The 26,302-nt window shown below is 52.0% G+C and overlaps 11 protein-coding genes across 11 annotated transcripts; 3 read left to right on the top strand and 8 right to left on the bottom strand.

The window, feature by feature from the left end:
• Positions 1–70: 70 nt before the first annotated feature.
• On the bottom strand, positions 71–1,855 carry BJX67DRAFT_223350 (ADP-ribosylglycohydrolase family protein). Its single transcript, XM_071025779.1, has 3 exons — positions 1,458–1,855; positions 1,120–1,399; positions 71–1,005 (listed from the first exon to the last, which is right to left on the bottom strand). The coding sequence occupies exons 1-3, from the start codon at positions 1,610–1,612 to the stop codon at positions 433–435; spliced, it is 1,008 nt and encodes a 335-aa protein (XP_070883318.1). The 5' UTR covers positions 1,613–1,855; the 3' UTR covers positions 71–432.
• A 585-nt stretch (positions 1,856–2,440) lies between these two features.
• On the bottom strand, positions 2,441–4,220 carry BJX67DRAFT_361426 (opsin family protein). The gene is made up of 5 exons (XM_071029863.1): positions 3,643–4,220; positions 3,522–3,588; positions 2,988–3,475; positions 2,800–2,934; positions 2,441–2,743 (listed from the first exon to the last, which is right to left on the bottom strand). Exons 1-5 carry the CDS (start codon positions 3,822–3,824, stop codon positions 2,662–2,664), a joined length of 954 nt encoding a protein of 317 aa, XP_070883319.1. The 5' UTR covers positions 3,825–4,220; the 3' UTR covers positions 2,441–2,661.
• A 116-nt stretch (positions 4,221–4,336) lies between these two features.
• On the bottom strand, positions 4,337–7,505 carry BJX67DRAFT_361429 (isoleucine--tRNA ligase ISM1). The gene has a single exon (XM_071029864.1). It carries the CDS (start codon positions 7,422–7,424, stop codon positions 4,422–4,424), a length of 3,003 nt encoding a protein of 1,000 aa, XP_070883320.1. The 5' UTR covers positions 7,425–7,505; the 3' UTR covers positions 4,337–4,421.
• A 50-nt stretch (positions 7,506–7,555) lies between these two features.
• On the bottom strand, positions 7,556–9,471 carry BJX67DRAFT_361430 (UPF0183 domain protein). Its single transcript, XM_071029865.1, has 3 exons — positions 9,391–9,471; positions 9,212–9,327; positions 7,556–9,162 (listed from the first exon to the last, which is right to left on the bottom strand). Exons 2-3 carry the CDS (start codon positions 9,273–9,275, stop codon positions 7,691–7,693), a joined length of 1,536 nt encoding a protein of 511 aa, XP_070883321.1. The 5' UTR covers positions 9,276–9,327; positions 9,391–9,471; the 3' UTR covers positions 7,556–7,690.
• A 152-nt stretch (positions 9,472–9,623) lies between these two features.
• Positions 9,624–13,736, top strand: BJX67DRAFT_223385 (putative kinesin family protein (BimC)). Its single transcript, XM_071025780.1, has 5 exons — positions 9,624–10,205; positions 10,259–10,902; positions 10,954–12,007; positions 12,058–12,510; positions 12,559–13,736. Exons 1-5 carry the CDS (start codon positions 9,744–9,746, stop codon positions 13,501–13,503), a joined length of 3,558 nt encoding a protein of 1,185 aa, XP_070883322.1. The 5' UTR covers positions 9,624–9,743; the 3' UTR covers positions 13,504–13,736.
• BJX67DRAFT_223389 (uncharacterized protein) lies at positions 13,613–15,089 on the bottom strand. Its single transcript, XM_071025781.1, has one exon. The coding sequence runs from the start codon at positions 15,037–15,039 to the stop codon at positions 13,969–13,971; it is 1,071 nt and encodes a 356-aa protein (XP_070883323.1). The 5' UTR covers positions 15,040–15,089; the 3' UTR covers positions 13,613–13,968.
• A 38-nt stretch (positions 15,090–15,127) lies between these two features.
• On the bottom strand, positions 15,128–15,915 carry BJX67DRAFT_361435 (anaphase promoting complex subunit 11). Its single transcript, XM_071029866.1, has 4 exons — positions 15,629–15,915; positions 15,542–15,573; positions 15,422–15,485; positions 15,128–15,376 (listed from the first exon to the last, which is right to left on the bottom strand). Exons 1-4 carry the CDS (start codon positions 15,768–15,770, stop codon positions 15,348–15,350), a joined length of 267 nt encoding a protein of 88 aa, XP_070883324.1. The 5' UTR covers positions 15,771–15,915; the 3' UTR covers positions 15,128–15,347.
• Positions 15,916–16,089: 174 nt separating this feature from the next.
• Positions 16,090–19,181, top strand: BJX67DRAFT_373901 (thiosulfate sulfurtransferase; the record flags this gene model as incomplete). The annotated part of the gene is made up of 4 exons (XM_071031464.1): positions 16,090–17,072; positions 17,122–17,167; positions 17,786–17,957; positions 18,022–19,181. The coding sequence occupies 4 exons, from the start codon at positions 16,090–16,092 to the stop codon at positions 19,179–19,181; spliced, it is 2,361 nt and encodes a 786-aa protein (XP_070883325.1).
• A 744-nt stretch (positions 19,182–19,925) lies between these two features.
• On the top strand, positions 19,926–20,723 carry BJX67DRAFT_223470 (RPEL repeat-containing protein). The gene is made up of 3 exons (XM_071025782.1): positions 19,926–20,242; positions 20,316–20,416; positions 20,516–20,723. Exons 1-3 carry the CDS (start codon positions 20,070–20,072, stop codon positions 20,557–20,559), a joined length of 318 nt encoding a protein of 105 aa, XP_070883326.1. The 5' UTR covers positions 19,926–20,069; the 3' UTR covers positions 20,560–20,723.
• A 116-nt stretch (positions 20,724–20,839) lies between these two features.
• Positions 20,840–22,032, bottom strand: BJX67DRAFT_361445 (translin family protein). Its single transcript, XM_071029867.1, has 3 exons — positions 21,749–22,032; positions 21,662–21,679; positions 20,840–21,596 (listed from the first exon to the last, which is right to left on the bottom strand). The coding sequence occupies exons 1-3, from the start codon at positions 21,976–21,978 to the stop codon at positions 20,942–20,944; spliced, it is 903 nt and encodes a 300-aa protein (XP_070883327.1). The 5' UTR covers positions 21,979–22,032; the 3' UTR covers positions 20,840–20,941.
• A 46-nt stretch (positions 22,033–22,078) lies between these two features.
• BJX67DRAFT_223483 (beta-mannosidase) lies at positions 22,079–25,237 on the bottom strand. Its single transcript, XM_071025784.1, has 5 exons — positions 24,841–25,237; positions 23,828–24,778; positions 23,347–23,777; positions 23,057–23,292; positions 22,079–23,009 (listed from the first exon to the last, which is right to left on the bottom strand). The coding sequence occupies exons 1-5, from the start codon at positions 24,972–24,974 to the stop codon at positions 22,233–22,235; spliced, it is 2,529 nt and encodes an 842-aa protein (XP_070883328.1). The 5' UTR covers positions 24,975–25,237; the 3' UTR covers positions 22,079–22,232.
• Between the last annotated feature and the right edge of the window lie 1,065 nt (positions 25,238–26,302).

The raw sequence follows: 26,302 nt of genomic DNA on the forward strand, positions 1-26,302 counted from the left end.
TGTATATATCTCTTTTATATAGGTTCATCCGACCAATTTTTTTATTTACGCAAATAGATTAAGTGCAGCCGTAAAACTCGCGTTTACTCTGGTGTTACTAGGATATCCCCCGGTGGCGAACTATACCTGGAAGATACGGCATAGTTATATCGCGGATTGTATGAGTAAACCCTCTACCTAGGTACTTGGAAGCACCCTCTCAGTTGAGTCCCACGAGAAGTATCCTGGTAGAGGTGTCTATGCATCAGAACACAGCGCTTCGCACTATTTCCTCGGCATGGCGCAACCCTCGATACTTCCAGTGCGGTCGCAGTACTCGCTCTATACGTAAATGGATATCACATTCGTCGTACCACTATACCACACAGAACCATACGATAACAACGAATTTAAAGCCATGTAAACAAGGATCAACCACAACAACCACACGAGCTACGCCAACCCACCACCACGACCGCGACTAAGAGCCACAAGGCCCTCCGCAATCCCCGCGACAATCTCCCCCCTCTGCAACCCGCCAACCCACCGCCGCGGAATCGCCTCAAAGCCGTAAAACGCCCCCGCGAGCCCGCCATAAACCGCACCAACGGTATCAGCGTCCCACCCCAGATTCACGGCCCTCAACGCCCCGGCCTCGAACGAGTCCGTCGTGAAAAACGCCCACAGCGCGGCTTCCAGCGTCGAGACCACGAACCCAGAGGATTTGATGCTGTCTTCGTCCTGCGCAGCCCAGTCGGAAAGAGTCCTGTAACCGCTTAGCCGTCCTTTGAGGCTTGGGTCTTTCCAGGCCGTGGTGGAGAGGTCGGCTGCCAGGTTGGTCTTGCTGGTGTTGTTGAGCGCGTGCACGAGGAGGCGTGTGTAGATTGTGCAGGCCTCCGCGCAGGTTGGGTACGGGTGTGTCACGTCTGAGGAGGCAGCGGCGTTGGCGATGGCCTCGGGCATGTTGCGGAAGTAGACCAGGGCGATCGGGGAAACGCGCATGAGCGAGCCGTTTCCGCAGAACTCCTGCAGTCAATCAATCAGCGTTTTTACGTACTTCATACATATCATACGAATCAACAGCGACGGCGCCTCGGTCAGGTCGGGTGCCCGCGGGAACTAGGTAGGTAGGCAACTTACCTCGCGCTTCAGGGCTTTGTCAATCGCGGGCTGCCCGCCCTCGTGGCCGTGTGGGTCGTCCTTCTGGATGTGAGGCGATCGGTCGAAGTACCCTTGCCAGGTCATGAGTGCCTTTGTTGTGCCGGCGCCGATGTCGAAGCAGTCGCCTGTAGCTGAGAGGTAGCCATCTTCCCACCAGTCGATGTAGTTGCGGATTGCGGCCTGGGAGATGAACTCGCCCTTGGAGTCGATGAGTGACTTTGCCAGGCACAGGGTCATAGACGTGTCATCGGTCCATGTTCTGGTAATCTGGGTTACTATTCCGTATGTACCGAGTGAATCCTGACGGGGAGACTTACCCTGGTGGCACGTCGAAGTGCTCGTTGTGCCGGAAGTCGGTGACCGGGTCGAAGGTGCCCCGCGGCTGGAACTCGACTGGCCCACCAAGGGCGTCGACAACGGCGACACCAAAGATGGATCCTTTGATCCGTGAATCAACGGTAAGAGTGTCCATTACTTGCAACTACGGAGGTGGGTAAACACACACGACTGAGGAACATGAAAAAAGAACACCTGCAGCAGGCAGCAACAGCGACTGAACAAAACCCGTATCAGGCAAAGATCAAAAAGAGCACAGCCCCATCAGGTTAACACGCCATGCTTGGATGCGATCAATCATCGCCTGCTGCCCAAGTTTCCACTGACTAATATTCTGGATATGTTAAGGTCTAAACCCTAGATTAGGTACTGGGATAGCTCCAATTCAAAAGACATCGTAAAGGAAGGTTCCTGTATCATGTACATCATCCTTTCTGCGAGCCAAGACTAAGTTCGTATCTGCAGCCCTTTCCCAAGAACTTGAACAGTTTGCCAATAATAGCTAAGGCGGGGCTGCCCAAGTAATGCCATTGAGGGCTCATTGTATGAAATAGATCCAATCATCTCAACGTCACGAACTCCAATGATATGCGCTACTCGCCGTCAGTAGATACGCTTTACGTTGGACTTTCTCCTGACACTGATTATTTGCTACAAAGCTCCGTAGGGGTGGCCTGAATCCGTGATTCTGCTTTGAGGCCGCAGACCTCCTTCGTCCTGTAGGAGCTCGTGTAACATTTCGACCGCTGCGAATCCTTGTGCACAACTCCTTGGTACTTTTGATAAACTTTGAGACTTCTACACCGGAGTGTGTATCTTGTTTTTGCTTCCCGAGTGATTCAGGTATATACAGCGAGTTGTTCACCATACTTGGGATAGGTATAACAGTTAGGGCTGTAACCATTACCACAACCACCTGAGCAATTATTATGTTAACACCTGGTTTGAATTAGGTATTAAACACTTTTATTATAGGTATATTGACTTATTACTCCACGTACTAAAGGCCATGCTCCTTGTGAGTACAATATAAACACAGATTGTGCACTGCTCATCCGGTCGCTCTCAGAAAACACAACGCAATCACCCACCTCTCCTTCATGTCCAGCTCTCTGACGCCCTCAATGCCTTTGATTTCCGCGGTCAAGTTCAATTAACTCCCATCGATATTCCAACTAGTTACATTCACGCCCCCTCTTCTTCCGCGATGCGAATTGCTCCTTCGTTTCCGTGTCCGCTAGACCAAAAACCATCAACGTAGAGATTGCTACAATCGTTAGCAACATTCAATGCGTCAAAGAAGTAAACCGATGCGACACTTACGTTCCAGTGGCAGCATCGTTGGCAATCACCAGCCAGTAGCCGAGGATACCCTGAAGGACAATATCGTGGATGGCAAACAGGACAGCCTCGCCAGTAATGTTCACTTTGAGCGCAAGGACCCCAGCAGCGATGGTACTATCAACCTACGTTAGCGGTGTGTGGTTTCCGCAAGGGGTGTGCAGTCATACATTGGATACAACGCCTTGGTGAGAAGTGCCGTACCAGCAATGGCCGAGAAGAGACGTCGAGTTTGAGCTTCCCTGTTGCTCGCGGCTCTAGTTCCTTTGACTCCAATATGGTAGATCAAGGTAAGATAGGATATTGCGCTGATAGTGAACCAGACCCATCTGCGCGATGTATGCCCAGCATAGGTGCCGAGGATACCAGAGCCTAGCATGATGAAGTCTGCAGCGATAGCAGCAAATAGATGTGCTCCGGGGAGACCAGAAAGCAGAGTTAAAGCGGCGAGGATCAAAGGGTCCGTGATGAACCAGTTCACGTATCGAAGCCAAAGGACCTGTCGGATAACCTCGTGATCGGTGTCAGGGGTATGCTTGTGATGGTGCTTCAGTACGTCATGTTTCCAGCCTATGCCTTGCCCGGTAGCGAGCGCGAGATAGATGATAAACGAGACAGTTGTCGAGACGGCGACGAGATAATGTATCACACGTTTTGGCTAAGCGTCGTCAGTAATTATAGCCCCGCAGGAATTGATGACATACAAGCTGAACGCGATTGCTGAGAATATAGAACACGAGGGACGAGAGAGCCATGAGCACCACGACGACCCTAAATCCAATTGTTAACAACCATTCCTATTGAATACAGCACCTCCAGGCTTACCATAGTGTCCGCTTTCCCGCCGTGTCAATTTCTTGGAAAGTCGGATGTCCTCCCGGTACCACAGTTGGAATCGGAGCCACCGACGAGGTTGAGGTGGGCTCCGGGAAGGGGAGACCGTCTGTAATAGTTTCTGTCATCGTGGTTGTCACGGTGACTGTCTTTTTCACTGCCTCCTCAATCATGGTGAATTCTGGTCGACTGTATAGGGGAATTTGACGGCGATGTATTTCCGCTCGATCCGCGGATTCCCATCATCGAAGAATGGGAGGGTGCGTAATTTATATGCTCACACAACGGAAGGGACCGATGACGGCCTCGACCTTCCTTTACCGTTCACTGCATCTTGTTGATGTGGAGGAGCATATGCCATTCGCTGGAAGCTGGGATCTGGAGTGGCATGCCTGTGTGGTCTTACCGAGTCAACCGTCATTCTGACCTGGATGCTGTCGTCATTGAATGCCCGGCTGCCCGGGGCCGGCGAGACTCCGTGCGGGGCACGACAGGAGATTGGCCCAGAAGATCTGGAGCTTCATTCTGCAGACGGAAAGTAGAGGCGATGAAAACCACCTGAGGTGGGCAGAATGGAGCGTTGGTGACTGGGAGAAGAGAGTTCTTGGCACAGTCACAGCAGGTTTCGGTGCCGCCACATGACGACAGACATGCACGACAGACAGCCGCAGACGAGTCAATGGGATTTTGAAGGTGAAAGATAATTCTATTTATAATAATACAGATCTAATCCCCACTGATATACATGTCTAGAAAGTCAAAATGATCTGTTACCTCGACTCATTAAGACCCTCAACAACCTCCTCGCAACGATTGCACACCCTCTCTGCGGCAGCTTCCTCCTCCGAAATCACATAGCGCCAGCAGCGAGGGCACTTCGAAGCCTGCGGACTGAAGACATACACAGTTCCCTTCTTCCCATTGGGGAGTTCATACTCCTCGCTGTGCTGCCATTCGGCCTTGGTTATTGCATCAGGGATTGCTTCGTCGGTCTCACCAAGCGTAACCGAGGACACGACAAATATATCGGCGAGCTCATCTAAATAACGCCGGAGAACAGACGAATTGTCCGTGCCGTTGGGAAGTCTGATGTGCACAAACGACTGCAAGGACGAACCCACCTGCTTCAAGCTTCGTGCCTTCTCCTGAATGGTCTTGATAACGGAGTGGACAGCGACGATGTCTTGGTAGTCCGTGCCGAGTGAGGTCTCTTGCCACTCTCTGGCGGGATCCATGACAACGCGTCTCAGGGGGTGCTCATACAGATTCTTGATCGTTTCAGGAGTGTGCTCCCAGGTTTCCTCCACGAGTAAGGGTGTGATTGGGGCCAGCACTTCTTGAAGGTGATTGTAGATCTGGAACAGAGTCGTCTGAGCCGCCAGTCTACTGGGGCTATTTTCTGCGTAGGTATAGAGGCGATCCTTGATGGCTTCCATGTAGAACGAAGAGAATTCAAGATTGGCCCATCGGTTAACAGCATTAGTAGCCTTGTAGAATTCGAACTTTTCGCAGGCTCCTCGAGCTGCAAGAACCATTTCCGACAGATGCAGAAGCGCGATACGATCAACAAGTAGCAACTGGTCATACGGAGTCTGGTTTTGCGGGCGGAAATCGGAAAGTGCCCCTAGAAGGACCTTGAAAGTTACGCGGTATTTGTGTAAGCTGGTGTGGACCGTCTGCAAAACTTGCCTGCCGATGACGACGTCGCGCGTGTAGTCACTGCTTGCGACCCATAGCCGAAGAACATCTGGGCCCAAAGCGTCATATACGGGCTCCTGATTCACCAGCTGCCTCTTGGCCTTCCCCTTCTTCTGCTTGAGGGGTGGCAGGAGGGTTCCATCCATGATAGTCTGAGGGTGGAGTATGTTGCCAATAGACTTGCTCATTTTCCGGCCCTCCTCATCAAGGGTAAAACCATGGGTAATCAAAGTTTTGAAGGGTGCAAGAGGACTACTCGTCCGTCCGAAGGTAAGTTGGTGTGAAACAAAGGTAAGGAGTCCTGACTGAAACCAACCGCGGTGTTGGTCTGTACCCTCAAGATAAACATCAGCAGGGTAGCCGTGATCACCGTAGGGTGTCTCTATTTCCGCCCAACTGGTGCCGCTGTCAAACCACACATCCATCGTATCGGCTCCGCGTTTGTAGCCAGGACCGGAAGTTTCCCTCAGGCCTGGTGGGATCCAAGTTTCGTCATTGGCATCGTCCGTCCACCATGCATCGATACCACGATCATCAATGACATTCATGATATGTGAAACGCTCTCTCTTGTAAGAACGGCTTCGCCCGTTCCACGGTGGTAAAGAGCAGGGATGGGAACACCCCACGCGCGCTGACGGGAAATACACCACTCGCTTCTGTTCTTGACAAAATTTGCCAACCGTTGCTTTCCAGAAGCCGGAACAAAGTCAACTCCTTCCAGTGCTTTCAGCGCGTGGGCACGGATATCGGCCACGTCAGCAAACCATTGCTCGGTGGCCCGAATGATAATCGGTAATTTTGACCTCCAATCGTAAGGGTACTTGTGTTCGTACTTGTGCTTGCCCAAAAGTTGTCCCAGTGATTCAATGTGTTCCAAAACGGCCGCGTTTCCCTCTCTCAGAACGTTTTTCCCGCTTAATCGTTTCGGATCGTCAGGCATCGCGAGCTCAGTGAAGTTCCCATTATCATCCACAGGGGCAAATGCGGATATCCCACGAGCGGCGCAAGCCACGTAGTCATCCATACCATGGCCCGGGGCACAATGGACTAGACCAGTTCCAGAATCTGCGGTAACGAAATCGGCAGCAATAATTGGCTGTGGTTCGGAGTCGGATGCCTTGAAGAGTGGCTGATACAGTGTCCTGTCAGCCAGATCCGAGCCAAGGATACCTGGCACTATGACAGACAGGTCCCCCTTTAGGGTCTTCGCAAGATATTCCAAGCGAGACTGTGCAACAAGAAGGTAGCCATGAGCCGCCGACTCGACGATCGTGTATTCCAGTGCTGGATGGACTCCAATAACGGCATTGGCCGGAAGAGTCCAAGGAGTGGTTGTCCAAATAACGGCGCTGATAGTCCTTCCTTTGAGTAGGGGGTTCTGCTCCAGGTATAACGGCACCTTGATCAGAGGGAACTTCACAAATGCAGCGGTAGATATATGATCATCCTTGTACTCTAGCTCTGCTTCCGCGAGGGCTGTTCCGGTGGAAGGCGACCAGTAAACCGGTTTGAACCGGCGATAGATAAGACCCTTTTCGACCATTTCCCGAAATACGCCGAGTTGTCTCTTCTCGAAATCCTTATCCATAGTCTTCCAGTGATTCTCCCAGTCTGCCATGACCGCAAAGCGCCGAAACCCTTTCATCTGTTCCTTCACCGTCCGCTCCGCAAGATCCCGTGCAACCTTTCTTATAACAGCAGGTCCCTTTTCCTGCAGAGTATCCTTTCGTGCCTCCAGAGCCTTAAGCTCAATCGGCAGCCCATGGCAGTCCCATCCCGGCACGTAGCGTATCCGGTTCCCTAACCCGAGCTGCACACGGCAGATGATGTCCTTTAGGATCTTGTTTAGGGCATGGCCAATATGGAGATCGCCATTCGCATACGGAGGTCCATCGTGAAGAACAAACGATCGATCGGCCGGCCTTTCACGACGTTGCCAGGCGTACAGGTCGTCGGTGCATCGCTTAAGGTACTTCGTCTGGTCGGCCGGAGTCACACGTGCCGGGAACGTCGATTTCGGAAGCTTCAAGGTCGACGACCAGGACCGAGCCAGCGTCCGCGGCAGTTCCGACATGCTATCGCCAAAGCATGTCCTACTCCAGAAAGAGTCAACCGGCTGAGGAGTGGGACTGAGATTGTCTTGAAAAAGATCCGCCAGCACTGCCGCGAACCGCGAAAGCTGTCAATTTATTACGAGGATCCAGGCTTGGCATTATCTCCCAGAAAAATCGCGTATTATTACGCGGCGGGTACTTAAAAATTACGTCGTTCAATTCTTCCCGCAGGAGAGTGGAAGATGCTCGGCGCCAAATCATCAATTTTCAGAGCGTAAACGGCGGGTCAATATACAGTTAAACAGCTTACAGCTCCATTCTTCATGACTTCGAACAGGAGACCCGGGAATCCGAAAAGCTCTGTGTTTCCTAAGCTCCCGTCGGGTCCGCCTTGCCCTGTTCTTTGCCCCCTCGCTGTGCTCTCTTCCCATCCACCAAGGAACTCCACACTGCTTTCGGGACTGTCACCCCATCCCCTATTCAGCACCATCGGCCGTTCGAGAGCTTTTTCTTCCGCAACGGTCGCGTATGAGCCCTTCCATACGCCCCTAAGGCGTTCAGATATCTCATCATAGCGCGTCTCCGAAGAAACAGGTGGTGTAGATGGTTTTAGTTCGATCTTCCAGCGGCTGCGTCGGTAACGGTTGAAAGGATACGATCCTGGGACGTTTCCATGTAAGACAATCTTGGTCATAACGACTTGAGAAGAAGGGGACGGAGGTGTCGGGTCGGCAAGACCAGAACCTGGGAACGCCGGGCCAGACATCGTCGGGTGAGAAATGAACGCATCAAATCCATGATGAAAATAATTGAAGAAGCATTCAGGCGGTAGTGAAGCCGGGTCCAAGGTACTGGCCTGCGAAACCTCCTCGTCTGAATCATCAGCCACACTATTATCGGAGGAACGGTCTGTGTCAGTAGCCTCCCCTCCCCTCCCCGATGGATTCATATGAATCGTATCATCGCCACCACGGCCGCCAGGGGCACGGTGAATTGATATCCTGCGGTCATTCTTACGATAGATGGCATCTGGGGGCCCAAACTCCGCAATAAGATCCTGCGGGGTAGTTTCCGATAGAGTGATATATGTTGGGGGTGTCGATCTGCGAGTAATCTCGACTTTCCCTGCGCCTAGGATAGTGAACTCTTCGATTTCGTCAGGAACAAGCTCTTTATTCTTCCCGGCCAGAGCGGGGGAGCGGGGGTACTGCGGTTGCTGTGTAAACAACTTTGTTCGAACCTCCGGCCATGAAGAACCTTGATATACTGACATCGAGGTCGCTGGCAAAGCCGCAGAGGATGAGAGTAATGCTACAAAGTCACATTGTTCCGACCAAGCCGAGTCTAGGAGTGGAAAGGAGAAAGCGACGCCAGGGTATGATAACACATAGGTACCGTATGGTGAGGGAGGAGTAGGGGGTATGTATTCGCCCGGATATGAAGGGCCGAAGAGACGGTTATAGACGTGGCGAAAACTCGGGCCATGGGGGGTAGCCGAATGATCTTGGACTTTGGCAGAGCCCTTTAGGACTTCCTGGTTCTTGTAGATGAGCCCTGTTTTTGTAAAGTCGAGTACTTCTATCAGCCGCAGCCTTTGGTCCGGGCCATCAAAGCGCAGGCGAAGGCCATTCGAGGGGAGTTGCAAGGTGACCGGGTTTTGAAGCGGCTCTGACGCGGAGTAGGCGATGTCTATCGCGGGGTAGCTTTGAGGGTGGGCTTTCACTCGACTAAGGACATTATGAAGCGACGCGCCGAGTGCTATCCAGACTATTAGCCATATGAAGATAGGTAGGGGCGGGGAGCATGCTTATAAAGCCCAGCCCTTTTCCAGGGTAGATCTGAGCCTGTGGTGATGTTTTCGGAGCACTCATGATAACCTGTGCGGAAGAACTATGCCGTGAGGGGTAGGGACGTCAAAGCCGGCTGGAAAGATTAGTAAGAATAAGCGCAGCTCTCAAATGTGAAGCGTGAAAATTTATAATTTACAAGCGTTCTGGTTTCAGAGGATATTGTCCAAAGTACAAACTATTCGTAGGAAGACACAGAGCTGGGAGACAGGCCTCGGAAGCCTGATATCAGATGCAGGCGGCGATGCAGCGTCATGTGAGCGGCGTGAATGACTGGAGGTTGAGCCCGGGTCACATGGTGGCGCGTGCGTTCTCCTGTGGCCCGGTTTGTTTATGTTTTCCTCTTTTGGCTCACAGCATCAACTTTGCCGACAACCACCAACTTGACGACCTTTCTGAAGGCCGAGATCGAACCGCCTCTTGATTAATATCTAATTTATCATTTTAACGCTTGTCGGTGGCCTTCTTCTCCAAGAATCTCAATTTTTCACCATGGCCGGCCCCCAACGGCCCGCCTCCGGTCTTCCCACAAGGCGAACGGCAACACGGCAGCCAACAAAACGGGCGGGCTCCGTCTTAGCCGACCGCAATGCATCCCAAGCTTCCCCAGCTGCTTCAAAGAAAGCCTCTGCTGCTAGCGGGCTGCGCACGATGAAATCACCTAGTGCTCCGGCAAGCGCAACGGCGAAGAGGAAGGAGAGGGATATTGAGCGGGAGATCAACGAAGACACAAGCATTCATGTTGTCGTACGATGCCGGGGACGAAATGAACGGGAGGTGAAGGAGAATAGTGGAGTAGCCCTTTGCACGGAGGGAGTAAAGGGAAAGACCGTGGAGCTGTCGATGGGCCCAAACGCAGTGTCCAACAAAACATATACCTTTGATAAAGTGTTCTCAGCAGCGGCTGATCAGGCGATCGTTTACGAAGATGTGGTACTTCCAATCGTGACGGAGGTAAGAGTGCATATGATTGAAATGTAACGGCGGATAAGTCTAACTATCTTCAGATGCTTGCTGGGTACAACTGCACCATTTTCGCGTACGGGCAAACCGGCACTGGAAAGACATACACAATGTCTGGTGATATGACGGACACGTTAGGGATATTATCAGATAACGCTGGTATTATCCCCCGCGTTCTGTACTCGTTATTCGATAAGTTGGCAGATACAGAGAGCGCCGTGAAATGTTCTTTCATCGAGCTATATAACGAGGAATTGCGCGACCTCCTTTCAGTTGAAGAGAATCCGAAGCTTAAGATCTACGAGAACGAGCAGAAAAAAGGCCACATGAGCACGCTAGTTCAAGGGATGGAAGAAACATACATTGACTCTGCGACTTCGGGTATCAAGCTCCTCCAACAAGGCAGCCATAAGCGACAAGTCGCCGCGACGAAATGCAACGATCTGAGTTCCCGCAGCCATACCGTGTTCACAATAACGGTAGACATTAAACGAACAACGGAGTCGGGAGAGGAATATGTGTGCCCTGGGAAATTAAATCTAGTCGACCTGGCTGGTAGCGAGAATATCCAACGCAGTGGTGCAGAGAACAAGCGTGCAACTGAAGCGGGTTTAATCAACAAGAGCTTACTTACCTTGGGCCGAGTAATCAATGCTCTCGTCGACAAGAGCCCGCATATCCCATACAGGTTTGAACCCCGATGGGTGATTGAATTCAAGCATGCTAATAATTTGAACAGGGAGTCGAAACTGACTCGATTGCTTCAAGATTCCCTGGGAGGACGGACCAAAACATGCATCATTGCCACGATCTCCCCCGCTCGAACGAATATCGAGGAGACTATCTCCACCCTAGATTATGCTTTTCGGGCGAAGAACATCCGGAACAAACCCCAGATCAATTCTATCATGCCGAAAAAGACGTTGCTTCGCGAATTCACATCCGAGATTGAGAAACTTAAAGCTGAGCTCATCGCAACAAGGCATCGGAATGGTGTATATATGTCGGTCGAATCCTACGAGGGGATGACCATGGAAAACGAATCGCGACGCATTATCAACGAGGAGCAGCGAGCGAAGATTGAGTCGATGGAATCCAACTTGCGTAATAAGGTCCAAGAGCTACTTACACTCACGAGCAAGTTCAATCATCTTAAAAAGGACAATGACGAGGCACTGGCTGCTCTCTGCTCAACAAGTGATGTTTTGCAGCAAACAGAGATCGTCCTGCAGAACACTAAGGTACAACTCGAAGAAGAAGAGATGCTACGGAGCGCCCACGAAGAGACTGAACACCAACTTCACGACATCGGCACAGGACTTTTATCGACATTGAACCAGACAGTCCAAGATGTGGGTGGGCTACACGCAAAGCTAGATCGCAAATCCGACTTGCATGTCACAAACAGAGAGATATGGCAACTGTTAACAACAGAGGTTTGCGACGTGACGAAACAGATCGACAACAGGGTCGAGGCTTTCCAAATGCAGCACGCCAACCTTGTGGAATCAACCTCCAAACGAATTACCGATTTCATCGCCAACGAACTCTCACAGGTGGATGCGGCCCAATCCAGTTTATCGCATTTCGCCCAGTCGCTCGACAAGGCACATGATGAAGCCAAAGCCGAAACATCAAGCGCTCATGAGGAGATGAATAACGTTCTTGAAGAGATCAAAGATTTGCGTGAAGACGTTAAATTCAAAGTAGGAGAAGGACTCAATGGCCTCTCAGCTGCAGCCGCTCGGATATCTGAAGAAGTTATAGGGGAATTTTCCGAATTTCATGCACAGGTAAGAAAGCTAATTTGCCAATCTTGTTTTCTTTGTGCTAACAATTGCAGCTGCATTCATCATATAGCAACCTTGGAAAAGACCTGAAATCGGTCTTCGAAACAATGGCCACCCACCTTGCCGAGCAGAGAAATGAGGTCGACCAGCTGAGAGTTGAACTGCAGAAGGCGACTCGCCAAAACATAGAAACCAGTCGCAATGCTTCTACACATCTCACGCAAACAATTGAAGAAGAGCATGCGGCCACGGAGATTGAGCATGCTCTCCTGATGTCTCAGATCCAAACACTCATTGGGGACTCTCGACAGAAACAATTTGCCCGTCTGAAAACGAAGATTGACACTATCCGAACGGACGTTTCGTCATCTGGAGAATTGCTGGAGCACGCAACTACTCAGCACGATCGCCAGGTCGACGAGTGGGTTTCCAAGTCTGAGCAATTTGCAAAGGATGTCAACGCATCGAAGGACGAACTTAAGGCACGAATGCAAAGCGATTGGGAGGTAAGTAACTTCTTCCCCCAAGTGTCCGCCCTCTTACTAAGTGTGTAGGCGTTTGATCAGCACAATTCTTCAATCCAAGAAGCGACAGAGTCGGTTCATAAGGAAACGGTTCGTATTGTTGATGCCCAGGTGGAGGACATGGGAAGGCAACTACAGGCATTGGATGATTTCGTAGCGAAAGCACAATCGCAGAACGGCCGCTACCGTGATACCCATCTTGCAACTCTGGATAACATTGCGACCGATGTGCATCAATCCTATTCATCCGTTCAGGAGCAGATCGAGGGTCTCGGAGGTCGGATCAATAGGCTTCAGGGAGATGCAACTCAAGACTCGCGAAGTCTACAAGAGTCCATCGCTCCACTCTCGGATGGTGTTCGAAAACCTCTTTCGGAGCTTTCTTCCAGCGTCCAGAACCGACCACTGGCGGAATATGTGGCAACTGGTGCCACCCCTAAAAAACGAAAATACGAGTACCAGACCGTCTTGCCGAGCACTGATTCTCATGAAACTCTAAAATCCAGGTTGAGGACAACCAAAGAGATGGAAGTGCTGCCATTCAATTGCGACGACCAACTGTCCGCTTCCGCGAGCCCCCCAGGAGGGTCACCGTCGAAAGGTTTCGTCTACAATGATGCAGAGGACGAGGTAGGAGCTCAAGCACCATCCATTACCAGCATCAACCCTTCCAACACAGGACTTAGGGAAGTCGATGCAAACGTCGCCGCAAGACTGCTCGCGTATAACACGGACGACAAACCCTCGACAGGCCAATCTGCCCCGCTAGTTACTGGTGCGGACAGCGTCGCCGAAGCCGACAGCGTCGACCCTCCACCTTCGAAGAGGCGCCGCTCAAACCCAAGCATACCTGAGACCAAGCTGCCACACAAAATGGTCGCGAAGAAGATGGCCGGGATGATAGAAGGGCGAGAAAATGTTCCTCCCTCGGGGACTTCCAGTGGTCGGAGGCTAAGAAACCGGCCACCGCCCTGATCCATGATGCAAAAGCTCAGATTTGCTTTCTTTCTTTGCATATTCTCTTGTCTCTGTCTGCTATAATCAAGGTCTGGGGATCTCGGAGTTATGAGAGGATTGGCAATTGCATTGGGTCTCACTTTCATAGATCGCATTCCTTGTCATTGAGTACTTGGCGCGGAGATTGATAGTGGCGTTGTGCACTTTCTGAAGACACTTTACTGTTCGCCAGATACCTTTTTGGATTATTGGGATTACCTGTGGTCAACTTGCGTTCTGTCTGTTTGGATTTATATCCACCGAGTGTTTCTTGATTATTTCTGAATGCACCCACTGAAGGAGCATACAACACTTCACATCCAATTTGGGTTGGAATTCCTTGCACATGTGTGTGATTTAGGACAAGCCTGCATGATGGGAAAAAGATTCTGCTAGAATAGACCACAAGGCAAATATGGAAACTCCCCCCGAGCATTAAAATTATTATTGAGGAAGCTCGCTCTCTCGTTCCCGAGAGGCTTCTTCATTCCCCGGATCATGCGGATTCGTCGTCAAATCCCGGGTATCCCGACCAGCAAGCAGCCGCGCATCATGAATTGATCCTTCGATCCTTACAGGCATACCCTGTTCGCCACTTTCAATCACAAGTCTCAGTTCGTCCAGTCGTCTCGCGAACTGATCCATCATCTCTTCCAGCCGTTGACTACTTCTCTCCTTATCCTTTCCCATCGCTCCGATTGGTAAACCGCTGGTGCCTTGTATCTGTAGCATGAGACCGCCATTCAGCGGTTCCTCGCCAGAGGAACTGCCCTCAAATGCTGGCGCTGGGAGAAGGCTTGTGTTCAGGACCTGCCAGGAGGGGGAAAGGCTATGCGCGGATGTTACTGTGAAGTCGTGCGGGGACGACGGTCGATCTTGTTCTCGTGGCTCTTTCGTGTCCTGTTGCGTTTGGTCCTGGGTATCTGGTGAACCAGCCATGGGGTTTTTGAACTCCTGCGCAGAAGGCGAGCGACCTATATCCAAAATTATATAGTTATCTCTGACTCCTGGGACCGGGTCCGGAAGGAGAGATTCCTTGCGCGTCGCGCTCTCCTCCCCGAATGGCTCGTCGCCTCCGTCCGGCGGTTGTTGGCGTGGGTTAGCGCTGGTCGCCTTTGTTTTCCCCTTGGTATTAGTATTCGAGAGGGTGTCTCCTTCCGATTCCAGGGAGCGTAGTGCGGCCTCCGTGACAATATCCGTGTCGTCATCGGAAAATATGTAGTGGACTGTTGGGTGGTAGTATTCAGACGTGTGGGTGTCCTCGATCAGGGTGAAAAAAGGCTGTGACAGGATTTGGTAAGGAGGCGGCTGCTCACGGTGAGCTTGTTCATCTTCCTCAGCAAAGTCGGACTCGAGGTTTGTGGCGGGGGTATGCTGGGTTGGATATTTGTTCGGGGTATCGCTTGCCCGCACGATTTGTTCGTCGATACTGTGAGGCTGGGACAGACGGCGGACAGATTGTTTTGATGGAGAAGAGGAGAGAGGGGGTGATGAGGTAGGTTTAGGTAGAGACATGACCGGTAATGCTAACTACATGGTCACAAGAAGCTGTAACTGGTGATGGATGCACTGTGAGTTGGAAGGCTAAGAGCTGAGGAGACGCTCTTATCGATAAAATCAGGTGACTTGGCCAGGCACTGGACCAAATATGTGAGATGGGAATATATATATATCGTGGCAGCAGACGTAGGGTCTACTTGCGGAGTACAAGTGTCTGCACTTGAGGATTCTATAACAAGACAGTAACGTATATTGAACGAAAACAGGGTATCATAGCCATTGCAAGCCCAACGCCATACCAATCCTAGCGGCTTTTCTTTGTTTTACTCGTCGTTTTGTTTCCATTCGAATTCTAGCGTGTTTAGTAGATGTAAGATGGAGTTGGGGCTCCACATACTCTGTCGGCACATGGGGCAAAGGCCCTTGGAAGACTCTTGTTGGATCCAAGTCATGAGGCAGTGCTTCGAGGAAAGCCGGACGTCAGCGTAAATGAGGATATTCGGGACCGCATTCATACCATATGGAAGGAATGGCCACACTTTCCAAGCACTAAAATCGAAGTTAGGAGAGGAAGGGCGCCTTGCTCTTAATGGAGGCAGCTTACGCAATGAACAGTCGTCTCCGGGAAATTTGCAAGTTGGACAAGTGCCATCAAACTGGACGCGACAAATGCCACAGACCTCATCATCTGGCATATCCCAGCGCCAGGTTGCGACTGCATTCCATTCCTTGAGAGTGACTTTCATGGCCGAGGTGGGATCGTGAGATGGCGGAGATTGTCGTTGGTTCTTGAGAGCCCGAAGGAGGATGGGTGGATGGGGCGATAAGGGCGGACGAGCCAAAAGGATGCAGCTGTTTTTTCTCACATGGCGGAGAAGCCGCCGACTCCGCATCGTGAACCGCCCTCGCTGATAAGTCTCCAGGACAACCCACAAGAGTTCTTTCCTCCTTTCTCGCTCGAGAGAGCTCTTTTACTGTCTGCCTTTCGCCATCTCTGGGCGTTGGACCTTTTATTTGCATCACCTCAATGTAAATTACTCCGCCTTCAATACTCTGCCTCCCACGATGACGGCTTTCGCGGCGATCCGTAGCACCTTCCCTCCACCGACCCGCTTCATTCGACCAGCAATGACGGTCTCTTCCCAACTTCGATTTCAAGCCCAGACTCGGCAGGCCTCATTCTCATCATACCTTGTTTCTCCAAAGGAGCTTTCCGAAGCCCTGAAGAAGAACTCACCTACAAAAATCTCTACCTTCCCACGGGTTATACCCCTATGTGCTGCCTGGTTCATGCCAAACGACCCCGAAGGTCGCACGGGAATCGATGTTTTTCGCAAGCACCGTATACCGCAGGCTCGTTTCTTCGATTTGGATGCGATCAAGGACACCGAGTCCCCTTACCCGCACATGCTCCCCACCGCTGAAGCATTCGCTGGGGCGATGAGCGAGCTTGGAATCCGACGTGAGGACGAAGTGGTAGTCTATGACTCTGAGGAGCTCGGCATCTTTAGTGCTCCGCGTGTAGGGTGGACACTGAGGGTCTTTGGACATCCCAAGGTCCATATTCTGAATAACTACCGACTTTGGGTGCGCGACAATTACCCGACGGAAACTGGCGAGCTACAGCAGCCGGAGAAGACGAACTATCCTGTTCCTAACTACGATTCCAAACTTGTGATCCCTTACCTTGAACTGAAAGAGATTGCGAAAGAGCACCGCAAGGAAGGTGCGAAGGAGGTGGAGATCCTGGATGCGCGATCTCACGACCGCTGGGCAGGAACTGACCCCGAGCCACGCCCCGGCCTATCGTCAGGGCACATCCCTGGTTCAAAGAGCCTGCCGTTCCAGGAGCTACTTGACCCTGAGACGAAGACCTTTCTTCCCTCAGCCGAGCTACGCAAGATATTTGAAGGTCACGATGTGGACGAGACCAAGTCGATCATCAGCTCCTGTGGTACTGGTGTGACTGCTACCATCATTGAAACAGCGCTGGGACTAGCTGAGTACGGAGACCCGGGCATTCGGAGAGTATATGATGGGAGCTGGACGTAAGTCATCTTTGCCCGCTCACTATTCACATGCTTACTGTATATTTAGGGAGTGGGCACAGCGTGTCAAGCCGACGGATGGCTTAATCAAGAAAGTAAACTAAGCAGCCCGGAGATGCCGCCTTCACTTGCTTTGTCTATCGGCGGGCTCCTGGTTCAACTCACTGCTTTGGTGGGATTGACAGGTGTCTTTGAAGCAGGCACAAAGGGTGCGTCATCCTCATAGAGTGTAATTCAAGATATCCATATAGAGCTGTATGTGTTAAGAGAACGAGTAGTTAATGGCTCAAGACAAAAGCAACCTGGAGTCTTTCCCTTGCATGGTCCTAACGAGTTGTGCTTCGTTTAAATGCCGCTTACTAAGGCCGCAGCCTCCGCGAGTTGATCCGATCGCTCCATTGATGGCAGCAACTTCCACACTTCTGTCACCTCGGTCGCACTTCTGCATCAGCCTAACCCAAACCACAAGATGCTGCCGATGAAAACTCTCCATGAACTAGGATCCGACTGTGAGTACCTTCCATGTGGCTCCTTCCGTCGGCCCTGGCTCCTGAAGCCCGCATCGCTCCCCAAGTCGCTGCCCCCACATCGTTCCCAGATCCGTCCGCCGACATTCATTCACGGCCTTTTTTTCGGGCTTCAGCTAACAGAGCTACCGTAGTCGCAGTTTCTAGAACGGACTATCTGGAGTAGGGCTTTGCGCCTTGCTGTAGCCTATATTCCCCGAAAACTTAGCTTGCGTTATCGACAACCGAAACACTACCATGTCGATGGGACGCAAGATCTTCCATTGTGCCGTGGATGAGACGGCACTGACTACGAACATCAGTGAGATTAAAAAATGGACGACTAGCGGGGCTATCACTCTTGTCGTACCTCTTTACAGTAAGGCCTTCTCAAATATGGCTCCTACTCACTCACTTTCAACTCACTCACCGTCTCTTTCCAGCTCTTGAGCGCCTTCACACATTGAAGAAAGCCGGGTCGCAGGTCGCGATCAACGCTCGAGAGGCAGTGCGGTTTCTTGATCGAGCCACCTCCGGCAAAGACAACGTCGCTTCCGAGAGGGTTATCTTGCAAGGACCGATGGAGCAATACGAAGACTGGAGTGAAGCAGAGAAATTTTTCCTACCGGAATTCGAGGAAGAGGAGGAAGCGGCCCACGGACCTATCCCGGAGGATGGCTCAATACCACAAGACACGCGGGAGGACAAGGGAAAAGGCCAGCGGGAGAGCCCTACTGCCCCTACGGACGATCTATCGCAAATGCTTCTCAGCAAGCTGAACTTCAAGAAGGATTCGGACGCTGTGTCGGCTACCTCCGCGGGTACTCACAGCGGTCCCGCATCCCGACCATCTTCGAGGAGCTCCCGAACTAGTCCGGAGTGTGCGAATAATCATGTTGCCTCTAACGGAGCAGAACCAAAGGATTCTGAGTTTAAAGGACATCGCCGCACGGCATCCGGCTCCACGATCCCCGTAGTTCCTCCCGTGCTGCGACCGTTGATCAGCGCCCTTCTCTGGCGGATACACAGCGGCCCCGATTCGTCTAATGCCGCGAAGACGTGCATACTTATTTCGAACGATCGTCCTACGCAGATTTGGGCGCAAAAGTTTGGCATCGGAGTGAAAAACATCCATCAACTGCGGACTTCCATCCAGTATGAAGAGAGGGAATACAAGAATCGATGCAAGTATGTTGAGAAAACCCAGTCTACTTCCGCCGAACCAAAACCCCTGCTCTCCTACGAAGAAGAGAGCGAGGAGGATGAGCTAGTGTTTGTTCCCCGCGGCCGCGGAAAGGGCGCATCCAGAAACGGTGGCTCCCGTGGGGGCAACAGCCGCAAGACATCTGCACCAGCCAAACCAGCCGCACCACCCGTGGAAAAGACGATGGAGGTTCCGACGCAGCCGATTGATCCCAACTCATTCAGTCGATCGCTGGGTGTGGCCCCTAAGCAACAGGCGACGGTTGATCTTAGCACGCAGACGGGTGCCTCACGTGGCATCGCAGGTGCTTCGCGAAACAACGCCAACAGCCGGCGCGGCGCTGCTCGTGGCCCGGTGCGTGGTGGCAGCCGTGGTCGTGGGAAACTCTGGGTTCCTTGATTGTACGATGAGGGTCCGTCGGACGTCAGTGTTGCTACGGACTACGAGTCATTACAATATCGCGATTAACTCAGTGGTTGCTCAGTGAGGCGGACACAAAAAACGGATGTATCTGCCGAGCCCAGACTCCTTCCTAATCAGACTCTTTTGTCACTTTCCGTTATAAGCGAGACGAACGGGCTATGGAGGTAAGACCATGGACGCAAGACCCGAAAGACGGATGTGAGTTGGAACGGAACTATTAGCAACCCGGATCTCGACGAGCATTGCGATACAACCTCGATGGTACTGGGTTCAGAATCGGAATCTGCGTCCCCATGGTCGCTCGTCTCATGCCTTTGATCCTTTGCTTTCGGTTACTGGAGGAATCGGGACTACTCTCTTCGCTCTCTGCGACGCGGATGTCCCAACCAGCGTGCTCCTCAAGAGCTAGGCTCTCCAACATGCCATTCTTAGTTAGCCACAACCTCTGTGTGGTAGTCCCTCTCTATTGCTCCTTGAATTTGTCAGGCATCACAAGATTGGAAACCGATGTCAGTTTTATTCTACGGTTGAAGACATACAAAAACAATTCCTGCTTCTTTGCATGGTTTCATTGAACTTGTAAGATGATTCATCGCACTGGCATCCCCCTCGTCCACCCCGCGACGATCCCGTGGAACGGCCCAATCACTTGACTTTCCCCTCATCTCATCCCCTTGACAACACCTCTCCATGCTTGAGCTGTCTCCTCCAGTCGAAGTACTTTTTCTCCCCCAAGGCTCAGAGTGCCGTTTATAAATTGCAGACTGCCCCTCGCCTGCCATATCTTCCATTTCGCTCGTCTCACAACCAACACGATCTATACCCAAACCAACGGAACCTCAACTAGCTGAATCGAATACAAAAATGTCCACCGACAACTCCAACCCCCCAGTCGACACCACCCCTTCGGTCGATACCACCTCGCTCACGTCCTCACCCATCGAACGCCGCGACTCTTTAGAGAAACACCTCCTCACCCGCCCGGACCCTCAGGATCTAAAGGACAGACATATCCTCCTTGACACGAATGTCGCTCCGTGCGTATTATCTGTCTACTAAGTACAAAGAAAGAAAGAAAGTGTACTAACGAGCACTCGGCTGGTGGCATAGATCGATCCAGGCAATGCGCCAGAAGCTCGATCGCCAGCGTGTGTCGGATAGCTTGAAGAAGAACCTCGAGCATCGGCCTGAGAGGGAGGAGCTCGTTGACCGTATGTCCTGCTTCTCTTCGTCACTGTTCCCTTCCCCACCTTTTTTTTTTTGCCTTCTTCGTTTCGGCATTTGGGCTAACTTGTGGGTTGTGTGTTTAGGTCACATTCTCCTTGGGGATGAGCAGGCTCCGATTTCTCAGTAGCTTGACCTCGACCCTGCCAGGTGACCTCGATCGATTTATGCTTCTGGGATAGTTACGGGATGCTTATGATATGATGGAATGATATGGGATGTTATGCTACGGGTGACGGCGTTTTTATTTGATATTTGTTGCTATGTTGATACGCTGCCGTGCTGGGACAGCCGAGGTGATAATTCGGTTGAGATGGTCTCGCTGATATTTTGATTTTGTTGTCGCGATTTTACACTATATCTGAAACGCACATATATCGGAAACAGGAAATACAGCACGTCTACTACATACATGCGTCAAGTGCGGTGCATTACCTTGAACAAGAACCCCGCGTAGATGTCTACAGGTGACCGTAGCATACTCCGCCCGGGCTCGATTTCCACAAAGCAGCTCAGTAAATCTCCATCTCCGTCCCAGCAGACAAGTCGGGCTTCCACCCGGCGGGCCTCTCGCTCCCTCTCACTAGAATCCCGTACGCCGCGCGCTCTACTTTCTCCACGCTATTCTGCATAACCTCCGACTTCTTCCCATAGTCTCGGAGCATACCACCGTGCCGACGCGGGATACTAAGGCTTTCGAACTCGGCCCGGATCTCTCGGAGGTCGCGCACGACACCCGCTTGCGCGGGGGGTAGCGTCGGCAGCCCACTCTGATTATTCCTTTCATCAAACTCAGCCTCCGTCCCCGACTGGCCCTGGCCCTGACTATGGCTCCCCGCCGAAAGCGACGTAACCGCAAACCGCATCAACTCCCCCGTCAAATCGAACAGTCCCATAACATAGTCCTCCTCCGTCACCAGAATCTCCGGCGGCAGATGTACGGCGACTTCGGATCTTGTAATCAGCGTCTGATGCGTGAGGTAGTGGTTGAACGAGAGGGCCTCGATGAATTCCTGGATTCCCGGGCTGAGCTGTCGTTGGTAGCGCCAGTTGTTTAGGCCCGTGATGTCTGGGATTGTGGAGCGGAAGAGGTCGAGGATTTGGGTGAAGCGGGATTTGGTGTCTTTTGCGATTGAAGGGGGGAGTGGGGTGTTTGCTGTGCGGACTCTGTTGGAGGGGTTTTTTTCTACTTTAGTATGGGGGTTGGTTCGGGGGCGCAGGGTTGGACGGACCGTTGGAGGGAGAAGATGCTGGTGCGGTGGATGGGCGATTAGCTCTCTGAAACACGGGACGATAAGGTTGTAGGGAGGAAAGCGTACATTTTCTTACTGAGGGCTGTGATATCACGACTCGTTTTGATCAGTCGCTCGCGACGGTCATGGTGTTGGTCCAGTTCGTCGCGGAAAGTCTCGAACATCGAGTGAACGTTCAGAGCGGACTCCGCCATTGTCGGTGTGGGAGGTTGCGAGTTTCGCGTCTCGTTACGAAGAGATAGGCCGTCCCAGGAGCGTTTAATCCCAGCAGTAGAGCGGACTGTGTCTGGCTCCATGGACGTGGGTTGGATGCGGAGCGAGTGAACTTGGAAGATGTCATTTCCTGGGCTTAACCTGATTGGAGTGTTATCTGAATCTGATAAGATCCATCTCAACCCTGCCCAGGCAGCAGAAGATTGTTTCGATGCGAATCTATTCTAGGATGAATCTATCCTGAACTGGTACACGCCATTACGATGAGTGGGACAAGTGATCTCCTTTCATAGTGCCGTGTGTCTGAACAGCGTGAGCTCACGGAAGCCTCTAAATTCTACTGTCCAAGAAATTTGTACTTCAGCTGTGGTTCACCGCGCCGCAGACCCTTGATAGTGACGATCTGGTCATCGCCAGGCACGAGGTCGATGGCGCTATCGCTGACCCGGACACCCTCGCGTTCCTCGAAGACCAGACACTTCAACGGCTTCCTGGTGCTCAACTCCAGTTTCTGCTCGTCGTCAGTCCGGGAAATCCTGGTTACCTCGAGACCTCGGTCGGAGAGATCAAGGTACTTGAATGGCTGTGGCCAGTCCACGTCCCGTGCTAACAGCTCACCATTCACCCAGACCCGCGCGGCGAGAACGTGTGGCTCATCTGCTACATAGTCGAGAACGCCCTCCAAGATGTTGGTAGTACCGTTAGGCACAATGGTCACGTTTTCATGCACGATTGCATCATGAATCTCGCGACCAGTCTTTATGGAGATGAATCGTAATTCCACCTTTCCTGCCAGCTCTTTCCGCAAGCTACTCGCAACCCAGAGCTCGTACTTGCCGGTCTTCGGTGGCTGGGCATGGGAGACGCTCCAGTCATGGTGTTCTCGGCGTACGCCAATAGCTATCGGTCTCAGGACGCGACTGACAGCGTAAAACGCAGGCTTTGGACGCAGGAAGTAGTCGACGATGGCCCAGGAAGTGGTTGGCCAGCAGTCGTTCAGCTGCCAAAGCAGCGCACCACCACAGTGTCTTTCGTCGCCCCACTGGCGTCGCCATCCACGGTACCCGAACATCATGGTCTCTGCCTGTACAACTTGCGTAAGGTAGACATAGGTCTGGTCTGATTAGCGTACGTACGCTAAGGGAAAATAGTAGTAAATACCTCCAGATCTGTGGCTGTCCGCAAGTTTTCAACAAGGTATGTTGCAATCCGGCGCTCGTGACCATCTGCCTTGTTATGGAAGTCAAGAACATGAGACTGAGGGTATTTGTCGGCCTCATTTTCAACGAAGTAGTCGATAGTTGCGAGGTGAGGAAAGGCTTCCATTCCGAATTCACTGTTGAAGCGGCCGCCAAGAGTATCGAAAATCTGATACTTCTCTTGGGTTCCATGCCACACTGAGAGGATGCTGTTAGCTGAAAGGCTTGCCTGTGTATTGAGATACCACTCACCATTCCATTGGTGCATGTCACCAACCGTGGGATCAGAAGAGATTTTGCCGTCACCCCAAGGGCTGCCAGGATGGTAGAAAGTCGACGGGCTCGTCTTCTTCACAACGTCTGGCAGAAGCTTTTCGTATATATAACGGGCTGGAAAGTCGGTCTGCAGCCAGCTCTGCGGGTCCTTGTCTTCGTAGTTATAGGTAAGACCCTGTTGCTCCTGCACTTGGTAGTCTTCATTGTTGCCAACCCAGATCACGATGGAAGGGTGGTGGCGTAGCCTGCGGACGTTATAGGTGGCCTCTTTCTCAATAGATTCGAGAATTGCAGGCCATGTGGGATAGTTACCACAGCCGAACATAAAATCCTGCCACACCATGATACCAACCTCATCACATGCCTGGTAGAAGCTCTCGTCCTCGTAGATACCACCACCCCAAACGCTACAGAGTTAGTGTCAATCGAGTCCGAGGAAAAGAACTGAATGACTTACCGGATCATCACCTGATGGCCGACCGCCATCAACTCGATCCATTTTCGGTAGCGCTCCGGAGTGATATTTGTGAGAAGGCTGTCGGCAGGGATCCAGCAAGCGCCACCGCAGAAAATATCAATGCCATTAATGCGGAAGAAGAAGGACTTGCCGTGCTTATCTGGTCGCTGGACAACCTCTGCAGTTCGAATACCGAACTTTTTCGAAACTTGATGGAGCTTATTCCCCCCTGCCTCCAGTGAGAGAGAGATCTCATAGAGAGTCTGATCTCCATAGCCATTTGGCCACCATAGAGAAGGATTTTGTACATCAAAAGTGGCTTTGGCAACATTGCTCTCTGGCGTAGCCACCGCTTTCGCGATCTCTTGTCCATAAAGGCTGAGGGTAAAAGTGGCTTTGTATGAAGTATCACTGTTGGTCTCTAGCTCCGCAAATGCAGAAACCTGTGCATTCCCATGATCCGTAGCCAACTCTAGTTCGGTCCACAGGTCCGATATTCTTGCAGAATACACCTCGAGGCGCACTTCTCTCCAGATACCCGCAGTCATCAGGACTGGGCCCCAGTCCCAGCCCCAATGATACTGAGCTTTCCTGACGCTCAGCCTTGCGGGATCGCCATTGAAACCAACCCATTTGTGGTCTGGGTGCTGCTTGCGGAGTTCCCGAGCTCGAAGCAGGGCACAATCGAAATCAATCTCGAGTGTGTGCTCACCATCACCTTCTAGAAGTTTGGTAATGTCAACACGGTGGGCCAGGAACATATTGTCGCTCTCAAGGATCGTTTGACCGTCGAGCTTAACCTTGGCAAATGTATCTAGCCCATCAAATACCAAGAAGATAGCAGATCCGGGGGGAACATCAGGTTTTTGGAAGACGTTTCGGTATGTCCACGACTTCTCGTTGACCCATCTCGCACTCAGTTCATTGAAGCCAATGAACGGGTCCTGCAACCTATAATGAAGGAGATAGATTAGCACACCGGTAAACTTTTGCAATTCAAGCAGGCGACGTACTTGCCGTTGGCCTGCAAATCTTGCTGGACGACGGATGGAACGGTAGGAACTGGTAACCAAGCTTCAGGGGATTCATCGGCACTGTCCCTGAAGCTCCATCCCGCAGAAAGGGTGTGCTGTGCAAATCCGGCCATCTCTGTTATCTCTTGCTCTGGTCAAGAACCGATTGAGTGCAGGTTCAGCACGAAAGAACATCTCTCGCAGAAAGGGAATGGGATGAATTTAATCCCGACGGCGACAGCTCATCCAGCGAGTTTTTCCGCCATCGAGAGCCAGTCGTCCTGAACATTGCAACGGGCCAACGGCTCTCCCCTCTCTCCCTTGTTGCAGTGAGTCTGGAGTCGAGAGCTCCACGGAGGGCTCTCCGTGCCTCGGCTAGCCGCTATACCTTTCCGGGATGGCCTCGTGCCAGGAACTTCCGCTCTAAATTGGGTTAGATCTGCTATTAGTCATCCCTGGATCCTCCCAAACCAAATCAACTGAGCGCCGAAAGACTTCCAGGGACGATGAAGAATGGCGACTGCGTGCAGCCGATATCTGCATTTCAACCTGTCCCGACGCAGAATACGCTCACTCGTCCGAAGCCAGTGACAGAATCGAGGAACGTGTCAGGTGTCTTTCTCCAGCAGCGACAACCGACCCTGGGCCCACTGTTTCCCCGCGTGGAGACAGTTTTGGAACGGCCGTCGCCCCGTCGAGCTCTCCAGCGCTTCTTGGCTTGAGAATAAGAAGCCCTTTGGAGGCAACCATACTCGTCCCTTCAGAGTCGATGGAGTCATCATCCTCCAACAGGGTCGTATCTGAGCGGAGCCTGTCTCGAATCTTCCCATCTTCACCGGACCCGAGTCATTGAGGTGAGAGACAATCGTTTTCAGCCTCTGTCCTGAAGGGAAATCAAGGTGGCCCGCCTGGGGTGACGAAAAGGACTCCCGTTCTTGAGAAGTCTCACGTGCTTTGGGCTATTAAATCATGGCAATCCCGCTCAGATCTTCCTGCCTTGTGAGAAAATTCGGCTCCCTCTTTCTTGCCCTCTTCCTTCGCGTTCATGATTCGAGCTCGGCTCCCCTCATCCTTCACTTCCGTCCGTAAACCCAGAGGTTGCCCGACCAGCTGGTCCGAACCGGCGGTCTTTGGTAGCCGTCTTCGTCCAGATTAGCCGCGAGACGATGGGTTGGGGTAATATTTTTGCACCGATGAGGAGCGATGAAGGATTATTGGACCCCAACAGACAGCGTTCTTTCGCCAGTGGTTTGATCGTCGACCCCTCTCCGAGGTCAAAGCGACCAGCCTGCCCCTCGTCGCCTCGCGATCGAAGAGGGTCCCAGCCGAGACGAGTCTCTGACAGTCTAATGCCGAAACGGCAAGAACCCACAGTGCTTGCCCCCCGACAGCCCCGGACCAGTCATCGTTCGCGAAGCTTGCAGCCGCTGTGGGACGTTATCCTTCATGGCGGCTTCTCCGA

This window comes from Aspergillus lucknowensis (genome assembly GCF_044049455.1).
Source record: "Aspergillus lucknowensis strain CBS 449.75 chromosome Unknown BJX67scaffold_41, whole genome shotgun sequence".
NCBI classification, from domain to species: Eukaryota; Fungi; Ascomycota; class Eurotiomycetes; order Eurotiales; family Aspergillaceae; genus Aspergillus; species Aspergillus lucknowensis.

Coding starts and splice junctions, on each gene's coding strand:
- BJX67DRAFT_223350 (XM_071025779.1), bottom strand. CDS start 1,612: ATGGACACTCTTACCGTTGATTCACGGATCAAAGGATCCATCTTTGGT. Junction 1,400..1,457: donor CACTTCGACGTGCCACCAGG/GTAAGTCTCCCC, acceptor CCAGATTACCAG/AACATGGACCGATGACACGT. Junction 1,006..1,119: donor ACAAAGCCCTGAAGCGCGAG/GTAAGTTGCCTA, acceptor GATTGACTGCAG/GAGTTCTGCGGAAACGGCTC.
- BJX67DRAFT_361426 (XM_071029863.1), bottom strand. CDS start 3,824: ATGATTGAGGAGGCAGTGAAAAAGACAGTCACCGTGACAACCACGATG. Junction 3,476..3,521: donor TCAGCAATCGCGTTCAGCTT/GTATGTCATCAA, acceptor GACGACGCTTAG/CCAAAACGTGTGATACATTA. Junction 2,744..2,799: donor AACGATGCTGCCACTGGAAC/GTAAGTGTCGCA, acceptor TAACGATTGTAG/CAATCTCTACGTTGATGGTT.
- BJX67DRAFT_361429 (XM_071029864.1), bottom strand. CDS start 7,424: ATGTCGGAACTGCCGCGGACGCTGGCTCGGTCCTGGTCGTCGACCTTG.
- BJX67DRAFT_361430 (XM_071029865.1), bottom strand. CDS start 9,275: ATGAGTGCTCCGAAAACATCACCACAGGCTCAGATCTACCCTGGAAAA. Junction 9,163..9,211: donor AAAAGGGCTGGGCTTTATAA/GCATGCTCCCCG, acceptor TAGTCTGGATAG/CACTCGGCGCGTCGCTTCAT.
- BJX67DRAFT_223385 (XM_071025780.1), top strand. CDS start 9,744: ATGGCCGGCCCCCAACGGCCCGCCTCCGGTCTTCCCACAAGGCGAACG. Junction 12,008..12,057: donor TTTCCGAATTTCATGCACAG/GTAAGAAAGCTA, acceptor TAACAATTGCAG/CTGCATTCATCATATAGCAA. Junction 12,511..12,558: donor GAATGCAAAGCGATTGGGAG/GTAAGTAACTTC, acceptor CTAAGTGTGTAG/GCGTTTGATCAGCACAATTC.
- BJX67DRAFT_223389 (XM_071025781.1), bottom strand. CDS start 15,039: ATGTCTCTACCTAAACCTACCTCATCACCCCCTCTCTCCTCTTCTCCA.
- BJX67DRAFT_361435 (XM_071029866.1), bottom strand. CDS start 15,770: ATGAAAGTCACTCTCAAGGAATGGAATGCAGTCGCAACCTGGCGCTGG. Junction 15,574..15,628: donor CGGAGACGACTGTTCATTGC/GTAAGCTGCCTC, acceptor CTTCGATTTTAG/TGCTTGGAAAGTGTGGCCAT. Junction 15,486..15,541: donor GTGGCCATTCCTTCCATATG/GTATGAATGCGG, acceptor CTTTCCTCGAAG/CACTGCCTCATGACTTGGAT.
- BJX67DRAFT_223470 (XM_071025782.1), top strand. CDS start 20,070: ATGTCCACCGACAACTCCAACCCCCCAGTCGACACCACCCCTTCGGTC. Junction 20,243..20,315: donor CTTGACACGAATGTCGCTCC/GTGCGTATTATC, acceptor CTGGTGGCATAG/ATCGATCCAGGCAATGCGCC. Junction 20,417..20,515: donor GAGGGAGGAGCTCGTTGACC/GTATGTCCTGCT, acceptor TTGTGTGTTTAG/GTCACATTCTCCTTGGGGAT.
- BJX67DRAFT_361445 (XM_071029867.1), bottom strand. CDS start 21,978: ATGGAGCCAGACACAGTCCGCTCTACTGCTGGGATTAAACGCTCCTGG.
- BJX67DRAFT_223483 (XM_071025784.1), bottom strand. CDS start 24,974: ATGGCCGGATTTGCACAGCACACCCTTTCTGCGGGATGGAGCTTCAGG. Junction 23,778..23,827: donor GGCCATCAGGTGATGATCCG/GTAAGTCATTCA, acceptor CTAACTCTGTAG/CGTTTGGGGTGGTGGTATCT. Junction 23,010..23,056: donor GGACAGCCACAGATCTGGAG/GTATTTACTACT, acceptor TAATCAGACCAG/ACCTATGTCTACCTTACGCA.